This window comes from Dipodomys ordii, unplaced genomic scaffold (assembly GCF_000151885.1).
Source record: "Dipodomys ordii isolate 6190 unplaced genomic scaffold, Dord_2.0 Scaffold154, whole genome shotgun sequence".
Taxonomy (NCBI): Eukaryota; Metazoa; Chordata; class Mammalia; order Rodentia; family Heteromyidae; genus Dipodomys; species Dipodomys ordii.
This window is the reverse complement of record NW_012267370.1, coordinates 288,195-303,014: the sequence shown is the minus strand read 5'-3', so window position 1 is coordinate 303,014 and position 14,820 is coordinate 288,195. Positions and strand designations below refer to the sequence as shown.

Below are 14,820 nucleotides of genomic sequence, written 5' to 3'. Positions count from 1 at the left end.
AAAAAAAAAATCTTGTTTGAAGCAAACTTCCTTTAGGGTGCTTTACAGATGGTTCAGGTGGTATGCTGTGTGGAATCTAAGCTGAGTCAGATAGCTGAACCTTGAAAACTCCTATTTCCAGGCCATTTCCTGGTCCCCCCCTACACTGTGCACCATTTGGCCCCTACCCTTTCATCTCCCAGCACCTACCCAGGCCACACAATTCTCCACACCTCAGCTTGTTCAGTCAACAAGATTTATTGATGTCCGTTCCAGACTGGGTAGGGCTGAAGGGGTACACAAGAGAACCAGATTCAGTCCAAGCCTGAAAGTAAGCCTGGAGGGAAAAGGGCAGGAAACACCCACATAGACACAACAGATCTGGCATCTGGTAGCAGGGCACAGTCACACATGGGGACACTCTGGTGGGCACAGGTAGTCAGGAAAGGCTTCCTAGAGAACATGTCACAGGAGGAGGGAGCAGGAGACGAGGCAGCCATCAGAACCTTTGCCTTTTTGTACATGTCTAGGTAATTAACTTTTTCAGACCAGTGGACCCAGGGTGAGCTCAACAGGTTAGAGGGCTGGCAGGCAGCAGGGACTCCCTTCTCAGCCCAGCACATCTGAGTGAAGTTCTTCCCTGCAACTCTTGGCCTGTACTTTGCCTTCTGCCATGTGAGCCCTTCACTGGGCTCCATCTCTGTGGTTTTCAAGGCTTCCCTGAGACAGTCCACATGGACCAGGTACTCTATCCAGTCCCTGGCACATCATCAGCTTCTAATCAATGCACATTATTGTTCTAAGTGCTATCTACAGACTATCTAGGTCTTGACTCCAGCCTCAAGTAGTCCCAGAAGTCATCATACCCCAGGGCTGGGGTTTCCAGAACTCTCAGGAGTTCCTAAGAGTGTGAGATACTTCTTGACAAAGATAGAGCTTGATTTTTAGCTCCCTGTTTCAGGGCTGGCAGAGTCTGGGCCATAGGTATCTTATCTCCCTGGAAAGCATGTGGGCTTTCCAGATCTACAGCCCAGACAAGAGAACCTACAACTCTTAAGGCTAACATCGTAAGTATAATAAGCAGAAACCAAATACAGTCAGAGCCCTGGGAGATCTCCTTTCCTTTCAGGACAGTAGCTATGTCCACCTGCCTTGGGGTTGCCTCATACTAATGGGGCAGGAAAGAGACCCACAACAGAGCCCTCAGGCTCCAGGCAAAAAAAAAAAAAAAAAGCAGGTGCAACAACAAAATATCTTCTTTGGGTGTGGTACCACACACCTGTTAATCCCAGCACTTGGGCATTGGGAGACAAGAAGGGGCATGAATTCAAGGGTAGCCTGGGCTTCATAGCAAGTTCCAGGCCAGCCTCTATTACATAAAGACTCTGTCTCAAAACAAAGCAGTGAAAAAAAAAAACCCAACAAACCAACCAACTAAAATCACCCCTATTCTGGGGCTTGGCTGGAGCTCAGCCCTTGGACCTCCATGAAAGGCCCGAAATCTCAAATACAGACAAAACTTGACATAAAAAAAAATGTACTTCCAAAAGTGGCGAGTGGGAGGTTTCTAAGTGCAACCCACAACTGGGAAAGGGAAAGGGGACCCGGAGTTGATCCTCACCACACCCCTGACCCTGGGGCAGGTAGAAGCAAGCAAGGGCAGATGGCAGCAGGAGAGGCATTGGTGGTCATCCCCACAAGAGGACAGCAGTAGGAGAGAGATGGGTAGGTTCAGGCCTCTCAGTCAGTTTGATGAAGATTTCTCAGGACTAGAAGAGATATTTTCGGCAGGATTGAGTCCCGCACTTGCATTCAATACGGACCCGCTTCTTGGGGGATCCAGGGAGCCCAGCCAGGCCAAAGTTGGAGTCCATGTGGGTACTTTCTATGTCCACGGGATCCACTGTGGAGTCATAATCAGGAAGGGAGGGAAGGAACTTGTTAGAAGGACTGTATAGAGTTGTCCTGCTACCCTCTACTCCAGGAGACCAAGGGCCAAGGAAGCTTAAGTTAGGAGATGATCTGTGGGATGAGGATTGGGAGATGGGGCCAGAATAGCACTGGAGGGATGTTTACGCCAGAGACTCAAGGAGGTTAGGATAGGCGGAAGGGTTGTCAGGGAATCAAGGAGAATGGAACGGTGGGCCACCTGGGCAACCCAGAAGGGCACCTGAACTCCTCTATCCAAGATCTATCTCAGGTGTCTCAGAGAGGCTAGTCTGTGAAGGAAGGTTATGGTTGGAGGCCACAAGGGTGTCCAGACAGAGGGAAGAAGGAAAATGACCTTTTCCCTGCTTGAGTAGGGAGGGGCTAGAGGTACCACTCAGTCAAGATGGGGCACAGAGCTGGGCGCTGGTGGCTCACACCTGTCATCCTAGCTACTCAGGAGGCTAAGATCTGAGGATCACGGTTTAAAGCCACCCAGGAAGGAGCTGGCTCCTGAGACTCTTATCTCCAATTAACCACCAGAAAACCAGAAGTGGTGCTGTCTCTCAAACTGGTAGAGTGCTAGCCCTGAAGCAAAAAGCGCTCAGGGCTACATAGTGCCCTTAGTTCAAGCCCCATGACTGGCCAAAACAACAACACCAAAAAAGATAGGGCACAGTAGTGCCGTAACTCTCCAGCCAACCATCCTTTCCTGTGAGTTTTGGCAATCGCAGCTCTGATTGGGGGCCCAATGGTCAGAATATGGGAATTGCCCAAGGTATAGGAAGGAGTTCAGGTAGGAGACTGGGAGTTAGAAGGCACAGCTTTAAACCTCCAGTGAACAAACCTCCCTTGATCCTCAGTGATCCCTCCCACCTGTTCCTTGAGAAGGAAGTGACTGTGTACCCCAATCCCCCAGGGCCCTTGTTGCTCCCACCTTGCATGTTGTAATCAAAGGTGAGCTCCTCGCCTGCCCAGATGGTCCTTGTGGCAAAGAAAGCGATGCGGGGCAGCCGCTCATCAAGGTTATCTATGAATACGTTGTACACTTGCAGGTTGGGGTCACACTGGGCAAGAAAGAACAGTGGGAGGGTGAGGAGGAACCCTGGTCTACCCCCTTTCAACCCACTGCCCACCTGCTGGGGGACCCACACTATGGTTGACAAAGTGGGAGATATTGCCATAGTAGGCAGCATCCACAGTATACACATCCTCCACGTAGTCCAGGTCAAAGAGGTAGGTAGCACCCTGGCGGTCGTAGATCTGGCCCCGCCGCTCTGCCTCCTCTGAGGTAATGATCTGGGAAAGAAAGAGAATAGATTTGTCATGATGGTTCAGGCAAGCTGGCCCCACCACTTCTCAGAGAGCTACCTACCACCCACCTTTCCTTCTGCCTCTGGATGGCAGGAAGCCACCCTTACAGTGGTGGGGGGCTTGACTACAAAGGACAAAGTCCACCTTCTGCTGCCCAGAAAGCCTGCTGAAGATGAGCCAGAGCCCTTGAGTCAGAGCAAGATGGGGACTGAGACAGAAATTCAGAGTAAGGGCAATGAGGAATGACGACCAGGGTGCAACGGAGAGCTAGAGAGGGAGAGACTTGACAGATCCAATGCAAGAGGCCTAGAGCAAGTACAAGACAATGCAGACCACGCAGGTGACAAACAAGACATGGAGAACAAAAAGGAAGAAAGAAACCTGGAATGGCGGGGTTTGGGGAAGGCAGAGAGAAGGCCAGAATGGACAGAAAAGATATTCAGACAAAAGCCTTAGTGACAGAGAAAGAAACACAGACAGAATCTTGGGTATGAAAGACCCCCAAGGGCAGGGTTCTGGTGGTTCATGCCTGTAATCCTAGCTGCTGAGAGGCTAAGATCTGATGATCAAGGTTCAAAGGCCAGCCCAGGCAAAAAAAAGTCCGTAAGACTCTTGGCTCCAACTAGCCACCAGAAAACTGGAAGTGGTGCTGTGGCGCTGTAGCCTTGAGCAAAAGAGCTCAAGGACAGTGCCTAGACCTGAGTTCAAGCCCCACGACCAATTGCAACAACAAAAAGACCCTAAGGCCTTCATAGAGGTTCAAGGCCTTAAGGTCTCTGAGTTTGAGATATTCAGTAAAGAGGCCAAAGCCAAAATCTTGGAACAGAATGAAAGAAATAGAATGAGATGAAGAGAGAACACTAAAGAAAAAGATACCCAGGGCTGGGAATGTGGCTTAGTGGTAGAGTGCTTGCCTAGCATGCATGAAGCCCTGGGTTCATAAGACAGTACCACATAAAACAGAAAAGGCCAGATGTGGTGGCAGTGGTTCAAGTGGTGGATTTTTAACCTTGAGCAAAACAAACTCAGGGACAGTGCTCAGGCCCTGAGTTCAAGCCCCAGGAGTGGCAAAAAAAAAAAGTAAAAGATACCCAAGCAGAGATGAGAGCAGCTCTCCCTCAAATCTACACTATGCTTGGCAGTGCCAACACCAGTCCTAGAGATAGCAGGTGGATCCTCTACCTCTTGTCTTTTCCCCAGCTGGGCTCCCCATCCTAGGGAACATGAAGGTACCCACCCAATCTATTGATGAATTCCACCTCACTTTGTGTGTTTGTGTGTGTACCAGGCAATGTCCCTGAGCTTTTGTGCTCAAGGCTAGCACTCTACTACCACTTGAGCCACAGCTCCACTTCCGTTGTGTGTGTGTGTGTGTTTAATTGAAGACTAAGAGTCTCATGGACTTTCTTGCCCAATCTGGCTTCAAACCCATGATCCTCAGATCTCAGCCTCCTGAGCCACTTAGGATTATAGGAATGAGCCACAAGCACCCAGCTTCACCTTACTCTTGCTTGACAGAGCTCTCCTCTCCTTCCTGAAACCAATGACTACTACCTCTGGCAATCTCCAAGCATGAGTGACTACACACTTCTCCAGGCCAGGGTCCCAAGACTACCATCTCAACTCAGGGTGCCTGAAGTGCCAGCCTCCTCCTACTTCCTCCTACTCCTCAGTCAGGATACCAGAAGAGTGCATAGCCCACAGCAGACATGTGGTAATGATTTTTTCTTTTCCATTGGTTCTCTAGCCTAGCAAGCTGTCCTTTGTTCAATGGCAGTCTTCCAGACAGGTCCAATATTCTCTTCTCCCCACACTTCTTTTTCCTTTCCCTTTCTCTTACTCAAAAGACCCACTGTCCACTCCACAGACAACCCTAGACACAAACCTTTTCCACTAACCCCATGTGGCTGGGGTACCACGCTCTTCTGACTTACAAATTAACCCCTTCTGCAACCCATATTTACTTCCAAACCACAGTGCTCATTGCCTCTTTCTATTCCATCCAGGAGATATGCTGATTCTTTCATATGCAATTTTTTGATATCAGTACTGGGACATGAACCCAGGGCCTCAAGCACCATACTTCTTTGGCTCTTGTTATATCCCTTACAAGAGAATCTCTACTCTTTTTTTGGGGGGGGGGTCAGTCGTGGGGCTTGAACTCTGGGCTTGCGCACTGTCCCCGCGCTCTTCAGCTCAAGGTGAGCACTCTACTGCTCTTCAGCTCAAGGTGAGTGCTCTACCGCTTGAGCCACAGTGCCACATCTGGTTTTTGAGTGGTTTATTAGAGATAAGAGTCTCACGGACTTTCCTGCCCAGGCTGCCTTTGAACCATGATCATTAGATCTCAGCCTCCTGAGTAGCTAGGATTATAGGCATGAGCCACCAGCACCCACCCCATGAGACTCTTATCTCCAATAAACTACCAAAAATCCACAAGTGGAGCTGTGGCTCAAGTGCTACAGCGCTAGCCTTGGAAGGTAGGAAGGAAGGAAAAGAGGGAGGGAGGGAGATAGCTACCTCAGGGACAGCACCCAGACAGAGTTCAAGTCCCAGGACTGGCAAAAAAAAAAAAAGAAAGAAAAAAGAAGCTGGGCACTGCCGGCTCTTGTCTATAATCCTAGTACTCCGGAAACAGATGTGAGGATCGCAGTTCAAAGCCAGCCTGGGCAGGAAAGTCTGTGAGACTCATCGCCAATAAACCACCAGAAAACCAGAAGTGGTGCTGTGGCTCAAGTGGTAGAGTACTTGCCTTGAGCTGAAGAGCTCAGGGATGGCACCCACGCCCAGAGTTCAAGCCCCACAACTGACAAAAAAAAAGAGCCAAGTGAGGCTGGGAATGTGGCTTAATGGTAGAGTGCTTACCTAGCATGCATGCATGAAGCCCTGGGTTTGGTTCCTTAGTACCACATAAACAGAACAAACCAGAAGTGGTACTGTGGCTCAAGTGGTAGAGTGCTAGCCTTGAGCAAAAGAAACCTAGGGACAATGCCCACACCCTGAGTTCTGAGGTCAAGCCCTAGGACTAGTAAAAAAAGCCAAGCTGAGCTGGGCCCTGGTGACTCCAGCCTGTAATATAGCTAAGGAGGCTGAAAACTGAATACAAAGCCAACCCATGAAAGTCCTTGAGACTCTTATCTCTAGTTAACTACCAAAAACGATATGGTTCTAATGGTAGAACACTAACCATGAGAGAAAAAAAAAAAAAAGCTCAGGGCCAGAGTTCAAGCCCCAGAACTGGCACACAAAAGAGAGCCAGAGTCCTTGTGAAGCCAAGAATTCTGAGGTCAGACTCTACCTTGTGGTGTTGGCTAAAAGGAGACAGCTCTTCTCTGAGCCTCACGCTTCCTAGCTACTTAGAAACCAGTCACCTCACTCAATAAGCTCTAGGATCAAGAGACAGCCTTTTACCAGTACACTGGCTCTTGTCTGAACCATCTTTCTAATTGTAGCTCCTCTCCATGCCAAGAAGAAAGCCTGCATCCTTTGCAGGCTCCACCTTCCTGCCTATTCTGCCCCTACCTGTTCCCCCAGTCTTACCAGGAGTTGAGTCATCACACAAGCCCTCTAGGGCACAAACGGTTCCTTCTCTTCCTAGTGCCATGCTGTAATGGGTGGCCTACCTTGAAAAACCAGGAACAAACTCATGCCTCTTCCCATCCCTGTTTACCAGCAGCTTTCCAGACTGTTGGGAGAAGACAGACAGCATAGTAACGGGCAGCTTGGAAAAGTTGTGGAGATGAATGAGATCTAGCAGACTGAATCAACTGCTATTCTGCCACTACCCAGAAGTGAGACTTTCAATGCCCTCTCCCTGTGCTTGTTGTTTCTTTAGCACCAATTACCCTCCCTCAAAAAACAAGAACAACAACAGGCCTGGCTGAGCACTAGTGTTAAGACACTTAGCCTTAAAAATATTTGTTATTAGCTTTGTGACTCTGAACAAGTTATTACACCTCTCTGGGCCTCTGTTTTCTTACCTGTAGAACAGGTAAAATGACAACAATTCCATCCTAATTTAATGAAGTGGTTTGGTTGGGAACAGAGATGTAATGAGCAGTTGAGTGCCAAATCTTGTCTAAGATGCCTTTTGCCAAGAGAGAAAAGCTGTTAATTGAATGGTCTATCATTTAATTAAGTCAATTAACACTCACCTTCATTCCAGAGCTATTCAAATATGAAGGGGATGCATGTTTCATAATGGATAAAATGTGTTAGTAGTGGGCTGGGAAGGTGGCTCAGTGGCAGAGCGCTTGCCTTGCATGCTTGAGGCCCTGGGTTCGATTCCTCAGCACCACATAAGCAAAAAGAAAATAGCCGGAAGTGGCACTGTGGCTCAAGTGGTAGAGCGCTAGCCTTGAGCTGAAGAGCTGAGGGACAGGGCCCAGGCCCAGAGTTCAGGCCCACGACTGGAGCCCCCCCCAAAAAAATGTGTTAGTAGTCTATGCTGGTTGAGGGTCAAAATGTCCTGAAGAAATGTGAAGGTTTGGACCAAATGGAACGGTGCAAAGGAGTGAAAGGCTGCTTACGTAGCAGGTGTGATTGTCAGTGTCCCAAAGTAGGACAGTGTAGCATTTAGGTATAGGGCTTATGGCCTCAATTCCATAGCACTTTGGAAGCATATAGAATAGTACCACCACATAACTTCACCTCAAGTAAGAATAACAAAGACTAAATAGACCTTTATTGGGTCAGGCTGAACCGAATCTTGTAGCCAGATGGGTTTGAAGCCCACTCTCCTACCCATCTTGCTGTGCCATCTTGAGGCCATGTGGGAAGGAGGTCGGCACTGAAAGTATTTTGGGGAACTGTGGTACTATCAGAAGGACCATTGGATCTCAGGATACCCTCCAGAGGTGGGCCTGGAAGTTGCTGATTGTGGCAAGATAGAGGCCATGGAATAGCATGGAGAAACCTGTGCAGAGAAGGGAAGGGCGAGAACCCCAGGAAACCTTTTCTGTTGTTGTCATTGTTGGTTTTGTCTGTTGTGGGGTTTGAACTCGGCCTGGGCGCTGTCCCTGAGCTCTTCAGCTCAAGGCGAGCACTCTACCACTTGACCCACAGCACTACTTCATTTTCTGGTGGTTTATTGGAGATAGGAGTCTCACAGACCTTTCTACCTGGGCTGGCTTTGAACTCCTCAGATCTCAGCTTCCTGAGTAGCTAGGATTACAGACATGAGCCACCAGCACCCGACTTCCTGTTGTTTTTAGGGTACAAGAGTTAGGACCCTGAAGCCTGAGCATTTTGGATTTTCTAACTTTTAGACTTGTAGCAGCTAACACTTACCTGAGACTTACTGTGTACTGGGCACTGCTCAAGCGTCTCCTCCAAGTGCTTCACACAGAATAACTAGCTAAACGCCTCTAACAAGCGTATGAGGAGGGTGCTCTTACAGCTCCCATGTTCCAGATTAGGAAACTGAAACAAAGAGAGGTGAGTTGACTGCTGATGAGTGGTGGAACAGAGATGCAACCTTGAGTAGGCAAGCAGGCACTGGGTCTACCTTTTTTACCCACCTTGCTGTATACCCTCTTCAAAGGCCATACTGGAAGAGTCTGGCCCTGGCAGTATTTGAGAGGGACTGTGGCACTAGCAGAAGGACCCATGGACCAAAGGGTCCCACAAGTGGACCTGGAAGTTGCCAATCATGGCCAGATGCAAGGACATGGAATAGCATGCATAAAGAAAATTGTTAAAAGAGTAGAATAGGTGAGAGAGTTTCCAGAGGTGAAGAGTCAATACAGTAAGACCAGGGGATGCTGAGGCTCATGTGGAGTGTAGGCTCTTCTTCCTGCAGGATCGTATGTAGAGATAGCTTTTCCTCTACCCATTAGTGAAGTGGACTTGATTCCTCCTGGGAAGGCCTCTAGGACTGTCAGGATTCTTTAGGGTCTGAACACTACCATCACCCTCCCAGACTGCCAGGGGCCCCCAGAATACGAATATATATCCTCATCTACACAGTTAGTGCCACCCTCTAAGGGCATGGACACCTCTGTCCTATCAGGGTGCTCACGGGTATAGACTTCTCTGGGGTTGAGAATACTTTTTCCTGACCCTCATAACAGCATGGGTGTGGTTACTTCCCAAGTCAGGAGATGGGAAGAGCATACATTCTTCCCCTAGCTCATCAGGGTACTCTAGGATGCAAACATCTCTTCCTGCAGATCCTCAGGACCTCTTCACCCAACAAGCCTGGCCCTCTCTCTGGTCTATGGACATTTCCTCTAGCAGACTGGGGTGTGGTTGTTCCCTTGTTTGGACTGTTAGGGTCCTCTATGGTGTAGATTTGCTTTGAGACTTTCTATCTGTCCCTCTAGGGTCTGACCTCTACTCTGATTCCTCAGAATGGGAGCCCTTCTTCAACTGTGTCACTGCTGCAGTGTAGACACCCTGAGATGTGTGTCCCTTAAGGGACCTATAGAAATCTGTGCAGGCTTTGGGGTTGTCTCTATGACAAGGCACACTCAGGGATTAAGATGGTTGATGGTCAAGGTCCAGGGATGCAACATATCTCCCAAGACAAGAGACAGGTTTATAAAATTTCTTTTTCCAGTCCTGGGGCTTAAAACTCAGGGCCTGGACACTATCCCTGAGCTCTTTTGCTCAAGGCTAGTGCTCTACCACTTTGAGCTAAGTGCCACTTGCAGTTTTCTAGTGGTTAATTGGCGGTAAGAATCACACTTTCCTTGGGCTGGGAAGGTAGCTCATTGGTAGAGCGCTTGCTTTGCATGCATGAGGCCCTGGGTTCAATTCCTCAGTACCACATAAGCAAAAAGAAAAAAGCTGGAAATGGCGCTATGGCTCAAGTGGCAGAGCGCTAGCCTTGAGCTGAAGAGCTGAGGGACAGTGCCCAGGCCCAGAGTTCAGGCCCCATGACTGGACCCAAAAAAAAAAAAAAAAGAATCACACTTTCCTGCCTGGGCTGGCTTTGAGTTGCAATCCTCAGATATCATCCTCCTGAGTAGCTAGGGTTACAGGCATGAGCCACCAGCAACAGGCTCAACACAGGTCTATATTAACAAAAACAAAATAAACCTCCCTGGTCAAAAGGCCAACCATATCCCACCTTAGGATCTAACACTGTAACAGACACACTTGACAGTTATTTTCCCATTACCTCTTTTTTGCCAGTCCTGGGGCTTCAACTCAGGGACTAGGGACTGTGGCTAAACTTCTTTTGCTCAAGGCTAGCACTCTACCACTTAAGACACTGCACCACTTCTGACTTTTTCTGTTTAGGAAGAGGGCTTCGTGCATGCTAAGTAAGCACTCTACCACTAAGCTACATTTTCAGCCACCTATTACCTCTTGGTTTTACACTTGACCACACACATGGCTAAAGCATTTCCTTTCTCACCCCTACTTGGCACTGAGGTAAAGTGACTCAGTTCCAGCCAGCAAATAGTGAGCAGAAGTGACATGCACTGTGTCCAGGCCTGACCCATTAGAACCCTCACCGTCAGTCCCTCCACCAGATCACCAGAAACTTCCAGGCAATGCTGAGGATCTGGCAGTGAACTGGAAGCTTGAGAAAAGCACAAGTAGGGAAAGAACCAAAGGATCCCCCCACACCCCTGTAGAAACGCCTGCTCAGGAGTTTCTGGTGCTCATGGCAACGTGCTAATATGCAAAGCTACCAGAATCTGGGCATTGTTCCTTACAGCAACTGGCCTGACTCAAGTATCTTCTAGCTTTTTCCAAAGGTGATCTAGAAAAAGTAGCTAACCACCATCCAAGGCATGCCTGCATCCTATTCCAGACACATTTGTGATAACATGGCACTGTAACCTGAGATGATACATCTTTTCAGATAACACTACTACTCTGTCCTCACACTACGGCCTCTAAAAGGAATGTTGCCTAGAGCTCAGTTCCTATACTGCTTTTTTGCTAGGTACCCTTATGAAGTCAACCCTGGACAGAAGCACTTCAGTGTTAATTAACAACCCATATGACTGTGCTGGTGGGCTCTAGGTATTTTTTTTGCTGGTCCTGGGCCTTGAACTCAGGGCCTGGGCACCATCCCTGAGCTTCTTTTTTGCTCAAGGATAGCACTCTACCACTTGAGCCACAGCACCACTTCTGGCGTTTTCTGTTTATGTGGTACTGAAGAATCAAACTCAGGGCTTCATGCATGCTAGGTAAGCACTCTACCACTAAGACATATTCCCAGCCCAAGCTGGCCAGGTATTCATATCCTTAAAGCCATGCAGACAGACCTCCCAGACCCTCCTCACAAGGAATTTCAACCACATGGTAGTGAAATCTGAGTACACTTACTGCCCCCACATGCCCTCCCAGGCCTATCTCCTTACCTCTCCAACATACTCCATGACAAAGCTGTTCTTGCGGATCTTCTCCAAGGTGCGGACACCCCAGCCACGCCCATCATCCGTGCGGAAGATGCAGAGGTTATAGCGGATACCCTTCTGGACTACACGGTTGGGGCAGTCATAGCCACAGCGACAGCGGGAGTTGCACTCGTAGATAGGCTGTCCAGCTCGTAGGCGCACCTGGCCCTGGTCATTGTAAGCAAACTTGTGCAGGGATGCCCCCGGACAGCAGCCTCCTGAGGGTGCCCACAGACAGTCCTGGCACTCACAGCCCACAGCTACCTGGTTGAGGGTGATGCCCTCACCAACACGGTACTCATTTATATACACAAAGGCCCGAGGTGGGCCATCTAAGTCCACCTCATTCTCCACAGTGATGCGTCCAATGTGGTTGCGCTTGGCATTGAGTTCCTGTTCCCAGCGCTGAAGAGCCCGCCTCTGCTTAGCCTTCTGCACCAGGTAGTTGGACAAGTTTGGGTCCAGGTGCCGGGGTGGCCTGGATCGGTGGTGCCGCCGGAGCAGCTCCCTTTCTAAATCTTTATGGAACTGCTTGAGAAGGCGCACACACTTGAGATTCTGCCGTGGCTCCCAGGTGTTCTCCGAGTCAGGGTACCCGCGCCACTTTACCAGATAATACTCTTGATCCTGTGGTGGAAAGGATTACTAAGTTCAATGCCCTCCCTGCCCCTTTGCTATCTGTCCAGTGCCTACTTTGCATTTCATTTCCCCAAACCATGTCCTTTCTCCCATGTTTCCATCAACAGCTTCCCCCTCTTTTTTTTGTTTTTGTAGGATGTGGGGCTTCAGTTCAGGGCCTGAGCTTTCTTGCTCGAGGTTAGTGCTCTACCACATTGGGCCACAGAACCAATGGTTTTCTGGTGGTTAACTGGAGATAAAGAGACTCATGGGCTTTCTTGCCTGGGCTGGCTTTGAAGTACAATCCTCAGATCTCAACCTCCTGAGTTGAGCCACAGGTGCCTGGCCTCTTATTTGTTGTTGTTTTTGTGTTGGTCATGAGGGCTGACCTCTGGGCCTGGGCATGTCCCTCAGCTCTTCAGCTCAAGGCTAGTACTCTACCGCTTGAACCACAGCGCCACTTACGGTTTTTTCTGCTTATGTGGTTCTGAGGAATCAAACCCAGGGCCTCATGCATGCAAGGCAAGCACTCCACCACTGAGCCACCTTCCCAGCCCCCTCTTTTGTTTTTAAATGGCAGTCCTAGGGCTTGCAGTCAGGGGCTGGGCTCTATCCTTGAGCTCTTTTTTTGCTCAAGGTCAGAGCTCTGCCACTTGAGCCACAGCTCCATTTCCAGCTGTTAAGGGGCTAACTGGATATAGGAGTCTAACTGGATCTTCTTGCACAGGCTGGCATCGAACCATGATCCTCAGTTCTCAGCCTCCTGGATAACTAGGGTTACAGGTGTAAGATACCAGTGCCCAGCCTACTTCCTCCTCTTTCTAGCTGTTCACTCAATCCTTGTTTTTTTGGCAGTCCTGGGGCTTGAACTCGGGCCTGGATACCGTCCCTGAACTTCTTTTGCTCAAGGCTAGCACTCTACCACTGGAGCTACAGTGTCATTTCCAGCTTTTTCTGTTTATGTGGTACTGAGGAATTGAATCCAGGGCTTCATGCATGCTAGGCAAGCACTCTACTACTAAGCCACATTCCCAGCCTTGTTCACTCATCCTTGACTCCACCTCTGTACACATTCCCCACATCCATGCTCAGGACATCCTTCAAAACCCATCTAGAATTTGGCCCTTCAAACCATCAAACCACTATCACTGCCACCAACATCATGGCTAGCCTAACCCCCAATGGGAACCTCCTCACTGGTCTCCAGCTTCCATCCTAATCCCTACAGGTTGTTTTCTACACAGCAGCCAAGAAGAGCTTTCATTGATGGGAGGTAGCTATAGGACAGATTTTTGTGTGTGTGTGTGCCAGTACAGGGACTTGAACACAGAGCCTGGGTGTTGTCCCTTAGTATTGTCCTGAAGGTTGTCACTGTACCACTTGGTCACATCTCCACTTCCAGCCTTTTGGTGGTTAACTGGGGATAGAGTCTCACAGACTTTCCTGTTCAGGTTTCCTTTGAACCATGATCCTTAGGGGATTAAGCTACTCAGGTATAATCCACCTGTACCCGGCTGTAGGACAGAATTAACAGCAGAGTCTGGAGTTAGTCAGGTAGATAAAAATCTTCAGTTTGTAGCATTCTGGCTGTGTCACCTTAGGCAAGTTGTTTTAATTTTCCTAGTCCTCACTTTCCTTGTTTGTAAAGAAAATAGAAATACAAACCAAGCAAGGTGCTACACACCACTAATCCCAGGACTAGGAAGGCTGGGTCCGAAGGATTATAAGCTCATGAACTGTACAGCAAGACTCTGCCTCAAGCAAATAAATAAGAAAAACAAACCTATGTATGATAGTACAAGCTAGTACTCAAGAGGCTGAGACAGGAGGGTGGGCCAATCTGGTTTACATAGCAAGTTCCAGGTAACCGGAGCTAGCTAGTGACACCCTGTCTTATGGCTCCTCCTCCCCAAAATGAAGAAAAATGTAGCTTGATGCTTTTCTTCTCTTTTTTTAAGGGACTGAATTAAGGGCCTGTTGCTTGTAAAGTAGGTATTCTATCACTTGAGTTGTGTCTCTAGCCCCTTTTGCCTTAAGTTTTTTGTGCTGGTATTGAGGTTTAAATTAGGACTGGACACTGTCTCTTAGCTTTTTGGATCAAGGCTGGTGTTGTACCACTTGAGCCAGAACTCCACTTCTTGGCATTTTGGTGGCTAATTAACAGTAAGAATCTCATGGGCTACTTGTATCTATCAATAAACATTGTGATACTTGAAAAAAAAAAAAAGAATCTCATGGGCTTTCCTGTCAAAGCTGACTTCGAACCCAGATTCTCAGACCTGTCTCCTGAGTAGCTTGGACTACATGTGTGAGCCACCAACTCCCAACTTCCTTGTTTTCTTTTGTTTTCCTACATTGTTATTAGATGTACAGAGTTGTTACAGCTACCTAAGTCAGGCAGAGAGTACATTTCTCCCAGAAATGAAAATGAGATTTTTCTTTGTTGTTGTTTTTCTTTTCTTGTTTGTTCATTTATCTGTCTTTGGGAGGATTAGGAAGGGCACAGAAATGGAGGGACAAAGGGTTAACAAAGAGCAGTGGGAGCCGGGCGCTGGTGGCTCACGCCTGTAATCCTAGCTACTCAGGAGGCTGAGATCTGAGGATCGCGGTTCAAAGCCAGCCCGGG

General features: G+C 48.6%; 1 protein-coding gene across 3 annotated transcripts in view; it reads right to left on the bottom strand.

Annotated features, from left to right (window-relative positions):
• Window positions 1-233: 233 nt before the first annotated feature.
• The window catches only part of Suv39h1 (suppressor of variegation 3-9 homolog 1 (Drosophila)), a 21,260-nt gene continuing 6,673 nt past the window's right edge, over window positions 234-14,820 (bottom strand). For all 3 annotated transcript variants that reach the window (XM_013032416.1, XM_013032414.1, XM_013032413.1), the window contains exons 3-6: window positions 11,541-12,203; window positions 3,058-3,204; window positions 2,843-2,972; window positions 234-1,882 (exon numbers count right to left, since the gene is read on the bottom strand). In XM_013032416.1, coding sequence (XP_012887870.1) covers window positions 1,749-1,882; window positions 2,843-2,972; window positions 3,058-3,204; window positions 11,541-12,203 — 1,074 coding nt within the window. In that variant the 3' untranslated portion in view covers window positions 234-1,748. The remainder of the gene's footprint in view (window positions 1,883-2,842; window positions 2,973-3,057; window positions 3,205-11,540; window positions 12,204-14,820) is intronic.